This window comes from Lissotriton helveticus, chromosome 9 (assembly GCF_964261635.1).
Source record: "Lissotriton helveticus chromosome 9, aLisHel1.1, whole genome shotgun sequence".
In the NCBI taxonomy this organism is placed as follows: domain Eukaryota; kingdom Metazoa; phylum Chordata; class Amphibia; order Caudata; family Salamandridae; genus Lissotriton; species Lissotriton helveticus.
Window position 1 is genome coordinate 146,773,931 of NC_136070.1, and position 23,924 is coordinate 146,797,854.

At 47.5% G+C, this 23,924-nt stretch overlaps 1 protein-coding gene across 1 annotated transcript in view; it reads right to left on the minus strand.

Annotated features, from left to right (window-relative positions):
* Window positions 1–23,924, minus strand: part of HEATR4 (HEAT repeat containing 4) — a 427,614-nt gene that overhangs the window by 86,351 nt on the left and 317,339 nt on the right. Inside the window, exon 15 of the mRNA XM_078659659.1 lies at window positions 20,837–20,993. Within this exon, the coding sequence (XP_078515785.1) occupies window positions 20,837–20,993 (157 nt within the window). The remainder of the gene's footprint in view (window positions 1–20,836; window positions 20,994–23,924) is intronic.

The following is a 23,924-nucleotide window of genomic DNA, read 5'->3' on the forward strand; positions in this document are numbered from 1 at the left end:
TACACTAGTGCGCAGGACATTATGAAGTCATCTGCTCCATAAGTGCAGAGCTTGTTTTGCAGTTCACAATGGGTTTCAGGACATTATGAAGTTGTCTGCTATCTAAATGCAGAACTAGTTTTGCAGTGCACCCTGGCGCGCAGGACAATATGAAGCTGTGGGCATTCTCGCAGTGCCAGAAGACTGGTCTGACAGTCCAGAGTGGGTTTCTGGTCTCTTGGCTCATATTTTACTGTTGATTTCCCCAATATTACCACACACATTGCCTTCAGCATGCAGTTTCTTATCCCTTGCAAAGCACCTACACAGCATCTCTTTACCAAGTTCAAAACTGATCCAATTTGCAAATGTGAGCTACGTTTTTAAGTTATCTTATTGGATGTGAAGAGCACAGGGGGCGCGGCTAGCAGGGAGAGAGGGCCAGGTGTTCCAAGTTGGCCGAGCAGGGACTCCTGGGAAATGGAGTCCCCGCACTCACGCTCGCAGCCCTGCCCAGCCCCTAGGCTTACCGGTAACAACAGCTGATTCCTGGGACACACCTCCTCACGAAGCGGGACCCGCGAAGCGGGTTCCACGAGCAGTGGAATGAAGACACAGCGGGCAGCCCCACAGGAACGTCCGGGGATGCATCAAACTTCAGGAAGCACAAACAAAGTACAGGAGACCCAGATTCGTTTATGGGGGTCACTTTATTTTGGTGTCCGGGCATATTTTCGGTCACAGCCGTTCATATGTGCATAACTTGCCACAATTTCTCTCTTGTCTCAAGCCCAAGCATTTTATCCTTGTTGGCATTTTATTCTTCTTTTGCTGGTTTTGCAGCTCATAGTTTTTTAAATACACCAGAGCGTGGTTACTGAAAATTAGGAGCACTTCTATAAGGAACATCGGCACTTAAACCTTCTAGACAAGTACCGCCTAAGCCGAGCGTGTGGTGGTGGCGCACGTCACTGCAGCGCTTTCAGCGCAGGGGGGGGCTGGCCAAAAATGATTCCCAGAGCCCTCATTGGTAGCGCTTTCGCGCGCTACAAGATTGATGGCTCTGGGACCCACATATGCGGCGGCCACATGGCACTGATGGCCCATGACGGCGGCCTTTATAATTTATTTGGGGACACTGTGTCACTGTCCACATATAAATTATAAACGCAGCCGCCATGGGCCATCAGTGCCGCATGGCCGCCGCCCTGAAATAGTGCGCCTGGGGTGGACCGCCCCCACTGCACCCCCCCAGCTACGCCGGTGGGGGTGTGTTCAAAGTAAAACTGACTCTCACTGACAAAGTTATTGTGGGGGTTGAATTCCCTGTTTTGTGGTAGCATTCATTATGAATGAAAGTAATAATGGGGCTCTAAAAAACGAGATAAGGAGGAGGATGAAGCATTTAATAAACATTTATGTGTTGTTTTATAATTCTGTGGAAAATATAAAGAGAAGGCAATCTCCTCCTTCTTCAAGTACAGGGCTAATGATATTGGCCCCAGCGCCTGCAGAAGCGTCCGTGGCAATAGACATATTCTCTTCTTTGTCTGCCCCTGTAATGGGCAATTGACTAAGGAAAAGTAACAATGCTGGACTGTCTTATGAGAGACTCAAAGGACTTTTGCTTAGAATTGATCCAAAGTTGGGTGAATTGGCTAATTCCAAAGTTGATTTCAACAACCAAGGGTATTTATTTCATTAAGGCGATTGGTCGGTATGTGCAGGCATTTGTTTTCCTGGATAAGGCTCACTGGTGAGGGTGTTTGGTCAGGTCTCTCTCAGGGACGGCACATATATGGATCTCTTCGTTGGCAGTTTCTACTGCTTCAACCACCAGCTGTACCAGTACACCAGACTGGTGTCCTGCCCACTAACGAGGAGGGGAGGATATATTGGCATCAGTGCAGGACAAGCAAGGAAGGGGGAATTCAAGGTAAGGGTACTTTCCTCCCCATTGGGAAAGTTGAGGGCTGGTAGGCCCTATTTGCCAAAATCTGGATGTTGATTTCTAGCTATCCTTGGGTTTTGCAAACAATCTAGAGGTTTCATATATAGTTTTATGCTATTACTTTTCAGACAATATTTCCGACTCCAGTTCAGTTTCCCGGGAAGCGATGAAGTTGATGTTCTGGGAGGATAAATGAGTTGTTCCAAAAAGGAGCTATGGAGACTTGTTTGTTAGACCAAGAAGTTTTTGTAAGCAAACTTTTAGTTCAAAAGAAAATCAAAAAGTTCAGGCTAGCGCCAAGAGAACTGTTGGTGTACGTGCACTTTATAAATCTCCCGTAACATAACATAACATAACATAACATAACATAGCATAGCATAACATAACATAACATAGTAATCTGAAGAAGCTCAGTCAGTTTGTCCATTATTGCCATTTCAAAATAGAATAAGTAGTCACTCTTCGAGGCAGTCTTCTTTCTGGGGATTGGATGATGTATTTAGGTTTGTAGGATGCTTATTTGACAGTACTAAATTCTCTCAGTCACAGGACGTATCTACAGTTTCTGTCGCTAGGACAGGCATACAGGTTCAAGCCCCTTCCATTTGGCCTATCCTCTGCTCCATGATGCTTTACCAAGCTGATAAAACCAGTTGTGGTAGCTCTCAGGTCCCAGGGGTATATCAGTATACTTGGACGATGTGATATTTTTAGGCCAGGCAAAGAATCTCTTGTAGGAGTAGGCACAGATGGCCATGAAATTAAATTAATCCAATCTCTAGGTTTTATTGTAATCGTTTAGAGATTGCATCTGGAAACTTAAAAGCAGGTCGTTTTTGGGGTTCCTGATAGACTTAGACAAAGAGGCCCTTTTACTCCCAGAGGTAAAGTTAAATGTAATAAAGAAAAGAGTTGAAGTTGACATTGGCTCGACAGCAGGTTTCTCTCTGGCAGTTGGCAAGGCTGATGGGCCTTCTCAGTCCTCAATTCAGGTGATGCCTCCAGGAACCCTTTATTACTGGACTCTCCAGCAAATAAACAGAGGGTCCTAGACTCTTCAGAGCAGATTCCGTTACACATAGAAGCAAAAGAGGAAATAGACTGGTGGTTATGCCATACAGATGCATGCAGCGTAAGGGCCATCTTTCCTACTTCTCCCAGATATGCTATTAGATTCAGATGCAAGCCACTGTTATTGGGGAGCGAGGTGTGGCAACTGCTCAACTGGTGGAAAGTGGTCCAGGAGGGAGTTGTCAATGCACATAAATAGTTTAGAGCTTTTTGTAGGATTCTGTGCAGTTCAGAGTCTGATAAAAGACATGGTAAAGTGCCCTGTCCTGCTACATATGACAAGCCAGCTTTCACGGACATAAGCAGAGTTGGGATATGATGCTCAGACCTCTAGTAGAATTGGCCAGAGCCATTGGGAGTTTTATCTCTGTTAGGGGATATCTCTAAAAACACAATATTGTCCAGGGCCACACAATTGTGTAACATAAGGTATTCAAGGAGCATCTACGATGCCAGTAAGTGGTATCTGAATGGGCAGGTTTTCAAGGCTCTGAGCATGGCTTGGGGTCCATTTGACATAGGCCTGTTTGCCTCCAGGCTAACGGCTCCGCTTCCGGGACAGGCCATATCCAGAAGCTTTAGCGACTGATGCTTTTCTTCGGTACTGGTCTAAAGGAAATCTCTATGCTCTTCTGTCTTTTATAATGATAGCCAGGTGAGTGGCGCAGGTGCACTGGCAGTCAGCGAGGGTGGTCATTATGGATGGCGCAGCCTTGATATTCCTCTCTCTTGGAGCTTAAGGCTGATTTCCCCATTCACCAACCGATATTCCCACAACTGTTGAGGGGGTTGTCAAGGGCACTCTCATAAGCTTATTCTGGGGGGGCAACCTCTCAGGCTGCTGGCAGACATGCAGGACTTTCAGAGTCTGCTTCAGGCTTTATCACAGCCTCATGGACATGAGAAACAATTAAAGCATATAACTCAGCCTTGGAGGATTAGAATGGCTGGTGTATGGAACGAAGTTTGGATCCCATTTTATCAGATGCTGCAGGAATTTAAATTTTTGGCTACTTTAGAATCTACTCTCACCACTATGTCCCACTCGGCAACCTCAACTGCCACATTCATGACCCCAACAACGCAAACTCCATCACCCTCCTGGAGAATCTCAACAACATCAGCCTCACCCAACTGGTCATCATACCCACACACAAAGCCGGACACAGCCTCGACCCCATTTTCACCTTCAACGACAGAATCAAATTCAGTCACCACAGAAGTCACTTGGACATACCTCACCATCGTACACTTCACCATCATAGATGCCCAGCACACCATCACCAGAACTCCTCCCACCGCAGCTGGAACAAGGTCACCGAAACACATTGGTCACATGCACTCACCACTTCCCAACTCAAGGCCCCACCAGACCTCGATCAGGCCATCCAGAACTTCACTGCCTGGATAACCAACAGAGCTGGCAGAGTCACCCCACTGAAACCTACAAAATCCAACAAGACCTTCAAACATGTCAGCTGGTACACCCCAGAACTCAGGACCACCAAGCACAACTGCCACCAACTTGAGAAACAATAGTGCCCCACTATGAATCCTGCAGACAGAGCAGCTCACAAAACAGCCCTTAGCAGCTAGCAACAGCACAACAAAGAAGCCAAGAAAGCAGCCATCATCACCGGCATCGACTGCGGCCAATCTCACAAAGGAATTCTTCAAAATAGTCAAAGAATGTTCCAACCCGACAGCCACAGAGAACACCGCCCACCCCTCCCAAGAACTCTGTGACTCCCTCTCAGACTACTTCCACAGCAAGATCTCCAACATCAACAACAATTTCAATCTCTAACCCGCCCCCCTCAACCCCAATGACTTCAACTACCTGGCGAACATCAGCCAAATAATTACCACCAGGTCTCCACTCACTGGCCGGACCACCTCAGCCATCATGTCTTCCATCCACTCCGGTGCGCACCACCAACCCCTACCCCCACCACCTTCACAGCCTCGCAATTAACCCAATCAGAAGGCTACTCACCAGCATATTCAACACACCCATCTCCACAGCAACCTTCATGCACAGAAGTCAGTACCCTCCTAAAGAAAGCCTCCGCAGACCAAAGCAAACTCAAAAGTTATCATCCAATCTCCCTGCTCTCCTACCCGGCCAAAGTACTCGAGAAAGCCTTCAACCAGCAGCTCACCAAATTCCTGGAACAAAACCACCTACTGGACACCTCACAATTAGGATTCTTTGTCAACCACAGCACCGAGACAGCGCTGATTGCTGCCACAGATGACATCAGAAAACTCCTCGACCATGGACAAACTGTGGCCCTTATTCTCATTGACCTCTCCGCTGCATTTGATACCGTCTTCGACAACACCCTCATCAACAGACTCCACAACATAGGCATACAGCAAGATGCCCTCAAGTGGATCACCTTCTTCTTTACAGGATGCACACAGAACATCCGACTGCCTCCCTTCACCGTGGCACCCAAAGACATTAAATGCAGCATTTCACAATGATCATCCTTCAGCCCCACCCAGTTCAACATCTACATGACCCCTCGTAGACATTGTCAGATCTTACAGACTCAACATAATCTCCTACGCAGACAACACTCAACTGATCCCCTAGCTCACCGAGGACCTCTCCAATGCCAAAACCAACTTTTGCAATGCCATGAGCAATGTAGCCAAATGGATGAGAGACATTTGCCTCCAACTAACTCGGACAAAATTGAAGTACTGATCTTCGAGAAGACCACCTCCACATAGGGCCACAGCTGGTATCCTGCAGAACTCGGACTTACACCCACACCCACCGACCACCCACTGAACAACCTCAGCATCATCCTCGACAGCTAACTGACCATGAAATATCAAGTCGACGCAGTCGCCTCCTCCTGCTTCCACACACTTTGCAAGCTCCGCAGAATCGTCAGATGGATCCCAATCAACACCAGAAAGACCGTCACTCAGGCCCTCATCACCAGCCGCCTTGACTACGGCAACACCTTCTATGCCAGCATCTCCACCCAGCTCCTCCGAAGACTCCAGACCATACAGAATGCTGCAGCCAGACTCATCCTGGACCTCCCCAAATGAACCCACATCTCCCCTCCGGAGAGACCTCCACTGGCTCCCCATCCACGGGAAGCAAGTTCAAGATCCTCACACATGCCGAGAAAGCCCCCCACAACTTAGAACCTGCCTAGATCAACCATCAACTGAACTTCCAACAGTCCAGACACCGGAGCTCCTCTTCATTCACCCTCTCACCCCCGCATCAGTCATAGCCACAGCGGTGGCCGTTCCTTCCCCTACATCGCAGCCAAGACCTGGAAGGCCCTTCCCCTCCAGCTTCGTACTGCTCCCTCACGGGTAGACTTCAGAAAGAGGCTCAAGACCTGGCTCTTTGGCAGAGACATAGCGCCCAGATACCCCTAGGTGTTACAGTGCTGCGCTATACAAATACTGTTTGATTGGCTTCTTTGGCAGCCGGGCAGAAGGCTTATGGGACTAAGAAGGGGTACAGGTGAGAGATATCACAGGACATCAAAACGTTGATGATGACACAGTTGGGGAATGCCCTTAGTTTGTAGGTTGATGGAGGGGATTAGATATGGGAATCCTCTTAAACCCAGGTATTTTGTGTTCGGGAATGTGAATTTGGCATTGCAAATATTTCAGTCATGAGACGATAATGACAATCTTAGAAGTTATTTTCTGGCATACTGGTTATGATATTATGTCTAATATCATTTAGGAGGGTCTAATATGTTAGATCTTTGGACATTTCTACAATGCATATCTCACAAAAGGGGTCCTCCTTACCATTATAAGGTGCACCAAGAACGCACCTATCTCTATAAAGTTTACTTCATTCCACTAGTACTCTAAGTTGTGCAATGTGAGGTGCCTTACGCATTATGTGAAAGTGACTGAGGCCTTTAGAACCTCTATCATGCAGTTATAGATGTCATAATTCAACCATTCACTCTGGTATCTGCAGTCTCTAAGTAGATGGGTTTATGGGTTTAAGGGGTGATGGCCCTTGAGGGGTGGATGCAGGGTGATTTGGGGCTCACTCAGCCCAGGGTGCTATGGTATCAAAAGTATTTTAAGCCGGGGTTAGGTTAGAGGATATTCTTAAAACAGTAGATTGGTCTAGAGTAGTAGCAGATGCTACCGGGGAGTAGTGGCGGGGCGGGGAGGGTGGAGGGGTGTTAAAAAAAGAAGAGGGGAGAGAAAAAAGAAAGAAAGAAAAACAAACTTACCTTCCCGGCAGCCGGCTCTCCTTTGTCCTCTTCGTCCACGAGTCATACAGGAACAGAAAGCACCCCGGCTCTTTATAGCAATGCAGCGTTGTGATTGGTCTGAGTGCTGTGGATCGGTGCTCAGATGGGGACAGGGGGCCTGGGCATGTTCCCCACCAGGCTGTGTAATGCAGCCTGGTGGGGAACATGCAAAGTGTGAATGACTGTTTGGCTGGGCCAAGACAGCCGGCCAAGCAGTCATGCCCACTTTGGAGTGTGCAAAACACATCTCCCCTGCTCTTCGGCCAGCACAGCCCGCCCGCACATTTACAACACCAGAGAATTGTGGAAAATAAAATGATAATAACATTGTTATTAGCATTTTATTTTTCCTATGGGGCTGCGCTCCTCCACCCCTGGTCTAGAGTGTCAACTTTTAAGACTTTTTGTTTTAAGCCAGTTCAGCATGCGGCAATGACAGTTGTTGATACTCTTTGAACTTGTATAATATGCGCTTCTTGTCTTGTAATAAAATTCCAGTTCTCCTAGCCAGTTGGTAAAGGAGAGTCCGGATATTATTGAAGACAATAGAGGCACATATTATCCCACCACTTAAATGTGTGCCTGCTTGACAATGGTGGTCATATGTTATTTACAATCACTCCTGGTGCTAATCACGACCAACCAGATAACATCTGAGTTGCCAAGTGGTGACGTGGTTGAAGGAAAGTTTTAACTACCGTCTAAAAAATGTTTAAAGCGTCATCCATTTTTCCTATTTTTTGTGGTTTCAACCTTCTTGTAGTCTGTGGTGGTAAGAGGTGTGAAATCCAAGGGTGACCCTGGAAAACAATACATTTCTGAAAACTAGACAGAATTCCAAATTCAGTAAGGGGTCATTTGTGTAGATGGCCAATGTTTTCCCAATGCAACTAATTGTTAAAATAAAATAAAACAAAAAAAATAATGAAAATAAGTAAGAACAAAATAGGAATTTGTGATAAAGTTTTTATCTGTAATTGTTTGCTCCGGTCGCCAATTTACATATTAACATACTGTTACATCAAGAAGACTGTTCTTGTCCCAGGGATATAATGGCCAGAAACAAAAAGACACCTAGGGCCAACAACTGAGCTGCAGCTTATAATGATTTTTCATTGTGTCAGGCATCAATTCATATGGCAAAACCACATGAATGAAAAATTGGTATGAAGGAAACATGTATTTTTGTAATGGGTACCTCTGAATTTATCCACACTATCATGAGTCAGATGGTATTTTAATAAACGTGTACTTTCTTGCACATTGGCATACATTTGGAAGCCAAAATAGAGAGAAATATAATTGATAATAAATTCTCTACTATCCTATATTCCTGATAACATCATTACCCACTGGTTTGGGTGGGGCTACGCTCATTACATGAGATGCAACAAAATTCAACATAAAGAAATCAAAATTTGGTGTAGAAAATGATAATTTTTAGTGATGTGGTTTGCTGATGAGTTTAGGCCAAGGCTTGGTTGACACTCAGAGAAACCTATGAAATTCAGACATTTCTGAATCTTAACACCCAAGAGAGTCCAGGGGAGCGTGACTTGTGTGGATCCCATTACGTTTCTTAATCACAATGCCCTTCAAATCCCAAACTTTGGCTAAAAATACGTTTCTCACTTTTCGGTGAGAGAAAGTTCAGAAATCTACTGGGATCCATAAAATTCCTGCCACCAAGCATTTCCGCCCTAGTGACAGAACTAGTACCCCACTTGTGTGGCTGGGTCCCCAAATGCAAAGTGGAGGCATCAAATATTCCCCAACTAAATCAACCCACTTTGTTGACGTGGTAGTAGCAGTATTTGGGCCATGGCTCGGCTGCCACCTTGGGAAACCAATTAAACCCAGGGGAGCAGCGGCGCCCCCTTCAAAAGAGCGGAGGAGCTTCACCCACCTGCGGCTAGCGCTGCAAAGTAGAAAAATAAAATAGTAATAAAATGAATTTCTTACCATTTTATTTTTTCCTTTCCCCAGTCAGCCTTGTTTGGGGGTGGGGCCACTGCTGCTGACTGGCAGCCCAGGAGTGGTGCTCACTCCACCAGTTTAGAGTGCGCACGTCATTTTGGCCAGCTGTCTCGCGACAGCCAGCCTGACATGCACACTTTAAACCACTCTACCCAGCTGTCTGGAGAGCAGGCACAGGCCCCAGTGCCAGCAGGAGCATCGAGGCAGCCTGCTCCAGCCAATCCTGGCACTGCTTTCATGCTGCTTAACATTATCAGCAGCATGAGAGCTGCGTCTGGATTGGACTGGAGACTTAAATTGTTGCAGAGACCACCAGTGCCGTAGTGTTAAAGCACAAGGGGGACCTGGGGAGGTGAGTCAGTAAGTACAGTTTTATTTTACATTTTCTTTTTTTTATCACTTTCCCTCTGACAAGCACTGTCTTCAGCCTCAAACACCAGAACTCTCAGTCGTGGTTCATTATAAACTCTGTCAGCTTTAGCATTCACCTCATGCTGGTCAGTGGTTGGCCCACCAAATATTTAGGGTACCAGACACAACTGCATGGGAGTAAAGGGTGGGTCGAAATGCACCAACCCCTCTATGTTTACTTGACCAGAATGGCTTGCAAACCTCAACATTAGCTAAAATCCTACATTTTCATCACATTTCTGCCAGGGAAAGTTCAGCAATCTGTGGGGATTTTCAAGATTCTTACCATTCAGCATTCCCACATGTGAGAAGTTGGCCTGATAGGTGATGTTTCCAATTCTGGAACCACCGGTTATCAGACCACACAATCCCTTATGGTGTCTGGTTGTAAGTCAACCTTGTTAGACAAGCTATCCTAGGGGTAGCATGGACTAAGCAGCCTAAAGGCTTAACTTAAGAGGTCGTGTTAAGCGAGCTGTTTTACCACATACAATCCTGTAATATCAAATGAAAGGACACCACACAAGTATATATTATAAAAATATATGTATTTATTACTAAAAACAATCCCCAGTATTCTTTATGAATAAAGGGGCACAAGCGTTAAATCAAAAGCACAGTTTAAACATACAAAGTTGCACAATTATGGATGAGGGCGGGGGGCCACTCAAACCATATACTAAACAAGTGGTATAAGAGATACCAATCGAACAGTGGTTAGGCCTAGGGCCTAGGGAATCGCTGGGAGCAGTCGGGACAAGCAATGCTGTAGTCGGGAGAGGCCCACGGGATTCGGGAGCAGTGCGGAAAGCGCACGCATGCACCAATGTTAACCAATGGTGCGCAAAAGTTGTAAAGTTAAAGTTTAAGGACACTTCCGCTGAACCTAGAGGAACAAAACTTAAGACACAGACCCTAGAGATGTGTACCAGTGTGGGAACACCGGCGGAGCAAAGTTACCTCACCCACAGGAAGTGGGTGCACAGGGTCGAAGTTGAGTCGGGTTTCGTCACGCAGGCTCTTGGTGCTTGAAGCTGAAAGGGCTGCAGGCGGGGTGAAAGAGAAGTGTCCGGTGGAGTCCAAGGGTGGACTCGAGTCGAAAAGTACCTGAAAGCAGAGGGGACAGAGTCTGGGTCACTCAGCAGTGACCAGGGTGGAACCAGGACGGAACCAGGCAATGTCGGGCGCAATCAGGTGGTCGTCGAGGAGCTTCTCTCCGCTGTCACGTGGGCTCTGGGGCATCTGCGACGTCCAGGAGCGGGTCACAATCTGTCCCACGAGGGCTCTCACCGTCGGCGCAGTCGGCTTCAAGTTTGGAGCAAACAACACTTGGCAAGAGCAATCCACGCGGAACCGGGAGATTGCTTCTCACTCGAACCAGGAGGGTCAGAGTGGGGGCTCCTTTTCAGGGGAGCTGGTGCAGATCTGGAGCACCCAGATTCGCAGGTCGAATTTCAAAGTTCGTCAACACAGGGGCCACTAGCCGGCTGGCAAGTGACCGGGCCAACGTGTTGAGCCAAAAGAAGCAGAAGGGCCCCACGCAGCACTCGTCGAGTGTGGAGGGCTGAACTTTGGTGCAAGTGTGGCTCAGGGTTGGGGCTTCTCAAACCCCGGTGTACAGCTTCGAGGGTCACTCGTGGGCTGCACGGTCAGCGTCTCGTGGTCAATTCAAGATGGCGTGCCCCACGCTTCCGGTCGCCTCCACGGGTCTCAGCTCTGCAGGGACTGTGGATCGGGCTGTTGGAAGGCAGGCAAGCTTGATCTCGTCGATCTCTGTCGCTCGAGTTCCGGCGGGAACTGCAACAAAGTAGACGTCGATGGCTGGATGGTGCCTGTTTGCACAGGGTGGTCACTCCTTGACCACAAGGGAGATTCTTCAGTCTTCTACGTTGAGTAGGATGTCGAAGGGTCCAGAGTTTCGTTTCTTATGTTTCATCAGGAAATCTGAAGTGCATTGGCACTGCTCCCAGTCTTATACTAATTTTGGGGGCTGGATTACCTGCTAGGTCCCCTCCTATGGGTGGGACCCAGGAAGTGGGTGGATACACCCCCTTCCTTTGATCCAGGCCACCCTGGCATGAGGGCTGGAGTGCCCCAGAACCGGTTTGGCCGGATTATGCAAGGGGCAGCCTTGTGCGCCCCAAGCAGTGTCTGGTTTCTTTCAAACCTCCCTGCTACAATCCACTATCTCCTGTCTGGAGGGTGGTAACACCCCCCTGTGACAGGAAACCCTTTGTCCAGGCCCCATTTGGCTGAGTTTCGGTCAGCTTCAGGGGGTCAGACTCTTGTCTGTGGCAGAGGCATCCATTTTGTGGATCTAAGGTCCTTTTAGAAATTAACCGCATTTAAGTAAAGTAACATGTCTTACCCCTCTAGAGGGGTGGAATCCTATCCCCGTCACCAGAACTGGCGAGGGGATAGTATTCCAAATCGTATGACACCTTACACGACATGTTTTGATAAAGCCAAACCAGAGTTGCTATATAACCGCGAGGATTATAAGGCACTTAAGAGTATATGGTATGGCATTATCCTGAAACAGCTTAGGGAGTTGTTCCCGACAGCTGCAGACAGGCTCAGCTCATGCTAGAGCTCCATCTCACATGAAACCACACACTCTGCCTCCAGGATTGATGAGGCCTTCCATAGGAGTGGCTCATAGGTTAATATGTGTCCAGATATAGTTTTAGATATAGGTATACCATATCTAAGTAAGGGGTGATTACACCACCTTACCCCAGCTGAGTGATCAGCCAGTTGTGTCAATTTAAGAACCAGCCAGGGGTGGCAAAAGATATGCTGCAGTCCATGGTAGGCCTTGGTGGCCCCTATGCCCTGGGCACCTATAGTGCATTATACAGGGGCTGACAAGGAGTTCATTTCCAATTGTGGTATGTACCTAGGGTACATGGAATCCATTTTACAGAGAGAGCAGATGGCCTGGGGCCCTGATTAGCAGGGAACCAGGTCAACTAAGTCAAAAAACCAGCTAAACACAGGCAAAAAATCTGGGGTAACCATAGTCAGGTAGCCACCTTCCTACACAACCCCCCCCCCCCCCAAACAAAAGGAGATAAGGCTATCCTTGGCCAGGTAAGCCTATATTGCCTGAGTGGCCATATAAGGAAGTACCTGCACTAGCATGGGTACCCCCTGTCTCATGGTCCACTAAGCAGTCCCTCACCCTTGGGGTATTAGAGGGTCTCCACCATAGGGAATCACTACCTTGGGTGTGTTTATGCAAAGTTAAAGGCTGGTTTGGATATGGAGTATTGAAGTGAGGCTCTACTAATTTAGGGCTTAGCTTCCTCCAATTATCTTCCACCATGTGTGCCTTTCTTTCTTTAACTGAGTTGCACTGTGCTCTCAGGGTCAGCCTCTGGCTACCTAAAGCTGGAGGCTGGGTCCCTCTGTTTGGCTTGCTGGAGGGACAGTTCAGGTTTGGGCCCTTTGGGTCCCAGGTTTGGCTGTGCCCAACAGAATCCATCTGGGGGAGGTCCCTAACTGTTTTTAAGGGGGCTCCCTCTGGAGTTTTTAAAGTTTTCACCTCACTAGGGCTACTAGTTGTGGTGCCCCTAATCTGTTGATGGGGGTGCTTTATTTGACAGGGGGCCCTCTGGGTCTCACTGTCCTTCTTGTCCTCTGCAGCCCTGGGCTGGCTAAGGCAAGGGAGAGAGGGGCAGGTTACCTGCTCCAGACTGGGTCCCACCTGAGAAGGGTCCACCGCCATCAGAGGCTCTGTCAGGCCAGGCCTAACAACCTCTGGGGCAGTTCCTTCATCAGGGGTAAGATCCGTTCCCTGAGGAGGCTGATCCTGTCCTAAAGTCTGGTGAGGGGGAGATTTCTCTTCCGCCTCCATGCTCTCAGTTTGTGTGGAGTTATCCATAATTTCAGGCTTCACAACACACATATCAGTTTGAGTTTGGGCTGTGGCCATCACAGCCCCACCAACCTTTTCAGGAGGAGACTCAGTTTGGGTTTCTGCTGTTATCATAACAGCTTTGCTATTCTGTTCAGGAAGAGCTTTTGCTAAAGATGGGGCAGAGAGTTTCTCAGCCCTACCAACCTTTTCAGGAAGGACATCTTGGATTGGGGCTGTAGCCATTACAGCCCCACTAACCTTTCCATTGGAATTTATCATTCTAGAATGGATTTCCTGTTCAACCTCAGCCCAGGCTGAGATTTCCAAATCATTACCAAGTAGGCAGTCTACAGGCAAGTTTGATGACACTGCCACTCTCTTTGGGCCAATGACACCTCCCCAGCTGAGACTTACTACTGCCATGGGATGATTTGTTTTGATGCCATCAATGTTTGTTACCTGGTATGTGGCACCAGGTAAAAGTTGCTTAGAGGGGACTATACCATCAGCCACCATGGTGATGCTAGCCCCTGTGTCTCTAAAAGCTTCAACTTTCAAACCATTGATGATGGGTTCTTGTCTATATGTGCTCAAAGTATTTGGGCAATCAGAGAAGTTGGCAAACCCCATGCCAGTCTCATAAACAAGATTATTTGGTGATGGGGACCTGAATAGGCCAGGGTCCACCTGAGCTCCAAAAGTAAACCCACCCAGATTCCTGGGTGTGCTCCCACTTCCTGGGGGATTACTGCTGACAGTAACAGGAGGTGTTGGAGCTGGCTTTGGAGGTATGTTTTCTTTATTGCCATTCTTGGGACAACAGTTGTCTGTTTTGTAATGCCCAACCTGCTTACAGACATGGCAATAGGGCTTTTTCTCTGTTGAAGAAGTGTCTTGGGACCCACCCCCATTCTTGGAGTTTTGGGGCCCTGGGCAAGTCTTTTCTTTATTTTTATCCCCACCCTTATCTTGAGGCTTGGTAGACTCCTTCTTCTGGTTACTGTCCTGATTCTTAGGCCTAATCCTGGTTCTGACCCACTTGTCTGCCTTCTTTCCCAATTCTTGGGGAGAGGTCAGATCAGAGTCCACCAGGTGCTGGTGTAAGAGCTGGTTCTGACAATTACTTAGGATCTGCTCCCTCATAATCAAATTATACAATCCTGTAAAGTCATGTACTTTGCTGCCATGTAGCCAACCCTCCAGAGCCTTAGTAGCACAATCTACAAAATCAGTCCAGTCCTGTGTCTGTGTCTTCTGGGTGTCTCTGAACTTCAACCTGTACTGTTCAGTGGTTAAGCCAAAGCCATCTATTAGGACACTCTTCAGGACTTTGTAATTGTTTGCATCCTCATGTCTAACAGTGAGGAGCTTATCTCTCCCTTTCTCTGAAAAGGAGTACCATAAGATTGCTGCCCACTGTTCCTCAGGAACCTGCTGTACCATGCAGGCTCTCTCAAGAGCAGTTATCCATTTGTGGATGTCATCCCCTTCCTTGTAGGGGGGCACAATCTTTGTCAGGTTTCTACTATCATAGGACCTGGGTTTCTCTTTAGGAATTTTGCTGCCACCAGTGGCATCTAAGCCACACAATTTCTGCTCTCTTGCCAAGGCAAGTCTAGCTTGAGCCAAGGCTACCTCCTCCCTCTCTATCTGGAGTTTGACAGCCCTCATTCTGGCCCTATGCTCTATCTTCTGAGAGGCAGTCATACCTCTCTGAGATTCTCTTGAGGCACTAGAAATATGAGAATCCCCTGAGGGAGATCTCACTCTTCTGTTGCCTGGGAGAATGATATGGTGAGATCTGGGGAGGTGCTGGCCCTCTCCATTTCCCAGTAGGTCTAAGTTAGCCTGGTTAAGCCTGGCAACTAGGACCTGGCTACCCCTCTGATCCTGATTCTCTGGGTCCTCTACATCTGAGTCCTCCTCCTCCTCCTCTTCCTCCTCTGGAGGGGCATCAGCTACAGGGGGGTTCACTCCTTCTCCTGACTTTAAGGGAACTGCATTTGCCTTCTCTAAGTCATCCTGTTCTAGAATGGCTATCAGGATAGGACTGGTGGGACTTCTGCCCCTTTTTAACCCTCTTGATATGCACAAGGCAATCAAGTCCTTTCGGGTTAGTTTGTCATAGCTGGAAGTTGCCTCTGTAAGGTCAACTGTCACAGGAGCAGACCCTGAGGCTTTTCCTGTGTCAGACATGACTCTAGTGTGGTGTAAGTGATGCACCTACCTACACTAAGTGTTTCCCTACTGTACCTTGCTAGTGAGTTGTAGTCAGGGTGTGCTAATCCCTTTAATCTACAACTACTAAGTTCAGTAGAACTTAAGTATGCTAAGCTTTTGATTTTATATGTACCTAGAGGTACTTGATGTGATCTTTCAATTTGATAAAAGATTGCAATGGTAAAACAACAGCAAGCTCAAATCCGCACCGCTGCCACCAATGTGAGAAGTTGGCCTGATAGGTGATGTTTCCAATTCTGGAACCACCGGTTATCAGACCACACAATCCCTTATGGTGTCTGGTTGTAAGTCAACCTTGTTAGACAAGCTATCCTAGGGGTAGCATGGACTAAGCAGCCTAAAGGCTTAACTTAAGAGGTCGTGTTAAGCGAGCTGTTTTACCACATACAATCCTGTAATATCAAATGAAAGGACACCACACAAGTATATATTATAAAAATATATGTATTTATTACTAAAAACAATCCCCAGTATTCTTTATGAATAAAGGGGCACAAGCGTTAAATCAAAAGCACAGTTTAAACATACAAAGTTGCACAATTATGGATGAGGGCGGGGGGCCACTCAAACCATATACTAAACAAGTGGTATAAGAGATACCAATCGAACAGTGGTTAGGCCTAGGGCCTAGGAAATCGCTGGGAGCAGTCGGGACAAGCAATGCTGAAGTCGGGAGAGGCCCACGGTATTCGGGAGCAGTGCGGAAAGCGCACGCATGCACCAATGTTAACCAATGGTGCGTAAAAGTTGTAAAGTTAAAGTTTAAGGACACTTCCGCTGAACCTAGAGGAACAAAACTTAAGACACAGACCCTAGAGATGTGTACCAGTGTGGGAACACCGGCGGAGCAAAGTTACCTCACCCACAGGAAGTGGGTGCACAGGGTCGAAGTTGAGTCGGGTTTCGTCACGCAGGCTCTTGGTGCTTGAAGTGAAAGGGCTGCAGGCGGGGTGAAAGAGAAGTGTCCGGTGGAGTCCAAGGGTGGACTCGAGTCGAAAAGTACCTGAAAGCAGAGGGGACAGAGTCTGGGTCACTCAGCAGTGACCAGGGTGGAACCAGGACGGAACCAGGCAATGTCGGGCGCAATCAGGTGGTCGTCGAGGAGCTTCTCTCCGCTGTCACGTGGGCTCTGAGGCATCTGCGACGTCCAGGAGCGGGTCACGATCTGTCCCACGGAGGCTCTCACCGTCGGCGCAGTCGGCTTCAAGTTTGGAGCAAACAACACTTGGCAAGAGCAATCCACGCGGAACCGGGAGATTGCTTCTCACTCGAACCAGGAGGGTCAGAGTGGGGGCTCCTTTTCAGGGGAGCTGGTGCAGATCTGGAGCATAAGGAAATCAAGGGGGGGAGTGAAGAGGTGATGCCGGTGGGCACCGAGGTGGGCACGTCCTCCTCTTGTCAGGGTTTAAGGTTAATCATAAAGAGCCACCTCAAAATGGGTGGATGTGTATCCAGATGTCATTGGAATACAACATCTTTGTTAAAATACCCCTCACACACCAAAAGGGCCCTTGGTGTCATGCTTCATCATCGGGGTCTTCCCGTCCCGCTGCGGGGCGGGGCAGTGCTGCGACAAGCGGATACGCCGGAGCACCTTTTAGATGGAGGTGCTATGTGTTGGGAGTGAGTGTCAGTGGGGTCAGGGGTGATGTCTGGTGTAAGTTAAAAAATACCTGGCCTAGTGGAAAAAAGAATTTTATTAAACACTGGCTGGTATTATTAAAAGAAAAAGTGAAGCGGAGAGATAGAGCAGGTTAATGGGCTCTCTCTCCTACGTGGGTCAACATGTTTCGAGGCACCGGGCCTCTTCGTCAGGACCTAGGGGAGATCCCCCTGTCACTCACTAATGTATTCTCCACAAAGGTAGAAAAATGTGTATGTACAAAAAAGTGAAAAAAACTATGTGAGTAACTCTGGAGCAGATCTGGAGCACCCAGATTCGCAGGTCGAATTTCAAAGTTCGTCAGCACAGGGGCCACTAGCCGGCTGGCAAGTGACCGGGCCAACGCGTTGAGCCAAAAGAAGCAGAAGGGCCCCACGCAGCACTCGTCGAGTGTGGAGGGCTGAACTTCGGTGCAAGTGTGGCTCAGGGTTGGGGCTTCTCAAACCCCGGTGTACAGCTTCGAGGGTCACTCGTGGGCTGCACGGTCAGCGTCTCGTGGTCAATTCAAGATGGCGTGCCCCACGCTTCCGGTCGCCTCCACGGGTCTCAGCTCTGCAGGGACTGTGGATCGGGCTGTTGGAAGGCAGGCAAGCTTGATCTCTTCGATCTCTGTCGCTCGAGTTCCGGCGGGAACTGCAACAAAGTAGACGTCGATGGCTGGATGGTGCCTGTTTGCACAGGGTGGTCACTCCTTGACCACAAGGGAGATTCTTCAGTCTTCTACGTTGAGTAGGATGTCGAAGGGTCCAGAGTTTCGTTTCTTATGTTTCATCAGGAAATCTGAAGTGCATTGGCACTGCTCCCAGTCTTATACTAATTTTGGGGGCTGGATTACCTGCTAGGTCCCCTCCTATGGGTGGGACCCAGGAAGTGGGTGGATACACCCCCTTCCTTTGATCCAGGCCGCCCTGGCACGAGGGCTGGAGTGCCCCAGAACCGGTTTGGCCGGATTATGCAAGGGGCAGCCTTGTGCGCCCCAAGCAGTGTCTGGTTTCTTTCAAACCTCCCTGCTACAATCCACTATCTCCTGTCTGGAGGGTGGTAACACCCCCCTGCGACAGGAAACCCTTTGTCCAGGCCCCATTTGGCTGAGTTTCGGTCAGCTTCAGGGGGTCAGACTCTTGTCTGTGGCAGAGGCATCCATTTTGTTGATCTAAGGTCCTTTTAGAAATTAACCGCATTTAAGTAAAGTAACATGTCTTACCCCTCTAGAGGGGTGGAATGCTATCCCCGTCGCCAGAACTGGCGAGGGGATAGTATTCCAAATCGTATGACACCTTACACGACATGTTTTGATAAAGCCAAACCAGAGTTGCTATATAACCACGAGGATTATAAGGCACTTAAGAGTATATGGTATGGCATTATCCTGAAACAGCTTAGGGAGTTGTTCCCGACAGCTGCAGACAGGCTCAGCTCATGCTAGAGCTCCATCTCACATGAAACCACGCACTCTGCCTCCAGGATTGATGAGGCCTTCCATAGGAGTGGCTCATAGGTTAATATGTGTCCAGATATAGGTTTAGATATAGGTATACCATATCTAAGTAAGGGGTGATTACACCACCTTACCCCAGCTGAGTGATCAGCCAGTTGTGTCAATTTAAGAACCAGCCAGGGGTGGCAAAAGATATGCTGCAGTCCCTGGTAGGCCTTGGTGGCCCCTATGCCCTGGGCACCTATAGTGTATTATACAGGGGCTGACAAGGAGTTCATTTCCAATTGTGGTATGTACCTAGGGTACATGGAATCCATTTTACAGAGAGAGCAGATGGCCTGGGGCCCTGATTAGCAGGGAACCAGGTCAACTAAGTCAAAAAACCAGCTAAACACAGGCAAAAAATCTGGGGTAACCATAGTCAGGTAGCCACCTTCCTACACCACACATCTCCAGATAAAAAGTCAATATGCTCTTTGCATGGTCCCTGGTTAAGGGTGCTATGCTAGCCACACAAGTGCAGTACAGTTGTTATTGGGAGAAGTGGTAAAGCATTTAGTAGGGTTCCCTGGTTGTCTTCTGACCTCGAGCCCAAACAGTGCAGCGACTCCGCGTGGCACATGAGAGGAAATTGAGAATAACCTCTAGTTTGCAAGCCCATATGTTAAAGCTATGCCCAAAAGTATCTCACTTACCTCCTCAGGCTTCCTCATCTCCCAGTCCATTCCCTCCCTCCTCTCCCACATCAATCTATAGTGCAGGTGATGAAATGAGGTGGCTGCATCCCTGGTGAGAACAGCCATGAGGTGCTATGCATCAGCAGGATTCAGGAGATAGACAGCTGGGGGCATATTTAACAATCTGTCATGCAACACAGCAAGCCATCTTGCTGCGCTGTGTGAAAGGGAAAGGCAGGAATGCACCATATTGAACATTATACTGCGCATTCCGGTCCTTTCTGAATGCTGGCATACTTTTGGCTGCCTCTCACCAACGTAGGCACCTTTGCAAGGGAACCTGCATTGTAGGCAGGATTGTTTTTGTGCAGGAAGGGACAGCTTCCTGCACAAAAACAGTCCCGAGAGGCAGAATGCAACACATGCAGAAAGAGAAAAAAACAAGGAGAAATAAAGATATTTCTCCTCGCTATGCCTCAGCAGGAGAGGAGGAGCATTATGATGCATTCACAGGTCTACCACTAATGGCAAATCTCTGAATGTACCAAAATCCATGAGTGGATGCATGGGAACACCCACGCTTGACCCATGGCACTCCTTCCTGCAGCAGACTAAAGTCCAGGCAGATGTTTGCACTGCCTTGTGTACTCTAAATTTATCAAGCCATGCAGAGCCACACAAGGTGGCCTTGTGTGGCTTGATACATCTCAGTTAGGTTTTGTTTGCCCTTTCTCCCCCTTGCGTGGCACAAGGGCAGTGCAAAACCTTGATACATTTGCCTCCTGCTGTTTAGTGCCCTGTGCCCCCCGAACCCTGCTGAGACTCTGCACCAACATAGAGCAGTCTGTGGCTCAGTGGATAGGGGACAGAAGGACTACAGGAGTGCGGAGATGCAAAGGAAGTTCTCTGCCAGGGGCTCTCTCCCAGGCCCCACCTCCGTCTCTAATGGCTGACTCTTGGGAAGGTCAGCCAGTGAGTGGAGAATGTGAGATCAATATCTTGCCCTGAGCTGGGGCATAATTTGAGCTGGGCCATAATATGGCAGCACCAGCCTGCCTTGGTTAAAGATACACTGACTCAGGCTGCACAATGGTTTTGGGCAATGGTGAAGTCACCAACTTTGCATGCCCAGTGTGTTGCTGAACTGCTCTTCTGCTCTTCCACTGCCAGACTGGGCATCAGCCATCCTCTCCTCCAAAATTTGGCAGGGCTTACACCCATATTGATGATGGTTGAGGTCTAGTTGTACTCAGACACCCCTTGGTGTATCAGGCTCTGGATTTAATACAAGAACGTGTTACCTGAGTAAGCTGCTTCTAGGAGTGCTGCCATGTCCTCAAAACCCTCTTCATAGTGGTCAAGAACAATTTTCTGTGCCATCTGACGTCCATTCTCCACAATCTCGTCCAGCTTCCTTAGTTTCTCGATGACCACATCCTTCTGGCATAGTCTATGCAGCTAGAGAGAAAATTAGTTTAGTGCTTTGGCATGTTCCTAGTAGTGGATGGTGGTGGATGTCTTGGGGTGAAAGGTGAGTACCTTTACACATGCTCCTGTGAGTTTTCAGTAACAGCCTAAAACATTGTGAAGAAGAATATGTGTCAAGTTCCACCATGCACAAATAGGTTGTGTGTAGTACATAGGCTTTAGAACATCATAGTCCTCCCAACCCACCATCAATATGGCCAGCCCGAATAGGATTTCAAGTGCTCTTGAAAAAGTCTCACATATCTCTAGCACGATGTCTACCCTTTCCTCTGTTAAACCTTCTGTTAGCTAATACTCCCTCTTCTCCTCATGCATACTCTCAACTCCAAGTATCTAACTTCCAAGCGCGTGAAATTCTCCTGTGTTTAGTGGAAATCTTATACATTGCCCCTTGCCAAGAATGAGTAGTTCAATCAGTTCTGACTTTTTTTTTTTTGCAATCATGTGTATATTGAATCTTATGTCTGTGGTGGATATACCGCAGTCATTATCAGATATTGCCAAGGAATGTATGTCATCCCCGATTAAGTGGAAATGAAAGAACAATTTCTCAACTAAAGCAATGACCGTATACTTCCCACCTTCACCTTTCTGGCTTTCTCACACCGGACGTCCCTCTATAAATCGGTGAAAAAAGCCCAAATGATCTCCCATTCACAGAGTCCAGTGCCTGCAACCTGAACTCCTAAACCACAAATGGAAGAGCTGTACAGCTCTTGGTCTATGTGGGAATGTCCTAAGGTTCTTGTTGCTAGTTAGGTCACCACACCCTATTTAAATTTTGGTTGGCAATAACTTGGGGAAGTTTTTTTAACCTCCAGTTATTCCACAGTTTGAGAGACTACAGGGCTACATTTGATATATCTTAAAGCAGGCCTCAACATACAGGCCATCCACATGTGCTATGGTAGGGCATATCTATAAGCTTTGATGTCTACCATGTGCAATGATTGAAGACCCAGTATTATCTCTACTTGATTTTCATGAATAGGAAACCCCATGTCCTCCTTAACATGGATGAACCTATTTCCAGAAGGAGGTAACTGCTTTACATGACCAACAGATACGGAATAGAGATTCTGCTTTCTAGCCACATCTCCAGCAAGTTCCATCTAACCCGGGTGCTTACATTTCAGTTGCTAGGCTTTGAGGTACCATCTAAAGATTAACATTTATCTGAATTCTTGAAAAATGATGCATCATGAAGATTGCTGAAATACCACTGCAAGATCCATTGTTGCTCCCACTCCCCAGATTTTACTGACTTCCTTAATTTCTTTTCCCAGGTCTTTTGATATGCCCCTTGGTTGGTGATCCATGCCCTTTCCAAGATACTAAAGACAGGCAAGATAAATCCCATCATGCTTGTATTGTCACATATGCATTTCTCAAACGAAGTTTTATGGCCACTTCTTCATATGGTGGGTAGAGCACTCAATGGTTTAATTGGAGGTATTGTACCCTGTCATATTCTGTAAGTGCAAAGTATTGTTTGCACTGTGAAATGGGCTAAATGCCATTACTGGCCTATAAAATGTATGAGAGTCAAGGGTGATGGGAGTGTAGTTATTTGCCATTCTGAGGTTGCCCTATATCAGATGCTGAGTACAATGCATGTGTTCTGGCTTATGCATTTCTAGGTCTTTAAGTCTTAAATAGCACCACACAAGGTCCAGAAGCAGCTTGCCTGCAACCCCTGCATCTCTACACCTCCTATCAGATTCCTCCTACTGGTCACATTGAAGGTGTTCCAGTTTTTTGCCATAGATGTGTCTTTGGAAATGTCTGAGTGTCCTTGATAAATATTAGAATTTCATTACTGTGTGATGTGTCTCTTACTAAGGTGGAATTTAGACTCCTTGAATAGTTTGTGTGTGCCCTTAGGGTTGACAGCCATCAACATTCATGTCATTAAGCCGGGTGTGTCCTGTTTCTTGTTAATGCCTGGCAAATAATAGGAATTCAGGTTGAGTTTCAGGTAGGCGCTGGACGTCGAGGTCTGGATGATGTGCAGTTAGTGTTTGAGGCGTTGGGTGTCTGGAAGAGAGGGGAACTTCAAGTAGAGCAGTGTGGCTTCATGTATAGACTAAAGATGATAGGGACAGTATAGAACCCAGGGAGACTCCGCAGGTGATAAGGATTATTTCGGGCATGGAGGTGCTTGTGTGAGCAATTTGGTGTCACTTGGAAAGGTAGGAGGAGATGCATGGATAACATGGATAACAAGACATCTATTAATTAGAGCACCACAAGGCTTCTACGAATCGAGTATTCTAACTCCTCCTTGCTCTTGGCGAGTAACAAGATAAACATGAGCAACTCCCTTATAGTTGTAATAAATGCCTCTCTGGTTTTACTTTATACATCCTTCCATTGAAGACTTCAACAGGTGCACTGATCTACAGTTTCTAGCAACAGGAAGATTACACCTATTGCTGTTCCAGCCGTAATATCGGCTATATAAGCCATTTATGGCCTGGTCCTGTCTCTCCACTCACTGTCAGCTTCCAGCAACCTTGCCTCTGTGGCACATCATCCATCTTCTGGGCATGTCGTTTTTTATCTCTGTGACTTGGATGGATTCCTCCAGGAAGACCTTAGTCTTTTGCCTACTGTCACTCATGCACTTGACCCAATGCCAGACTCAAGACATCTCCAGTGTTAATATTGTCTTCATCTTGGATGTTCAGAAGGCTCTTTCCTTCCTTTGGAGAGTATACTGAAAGCTCTTTGTTGGTTACTATGTACAGAAGGCCTTCTGGGAACAACCACCAGAACTTGATTCTCCTTGAGTTAAGTTACTTTGCTATTAGGTGATACTGCTGTGCTTTTTAAAAGTGGCTGGTTCAATTTTCTGGAGAATAGTTACTTTCCTGTCACAGACGTTTTGTGATTCGCCTT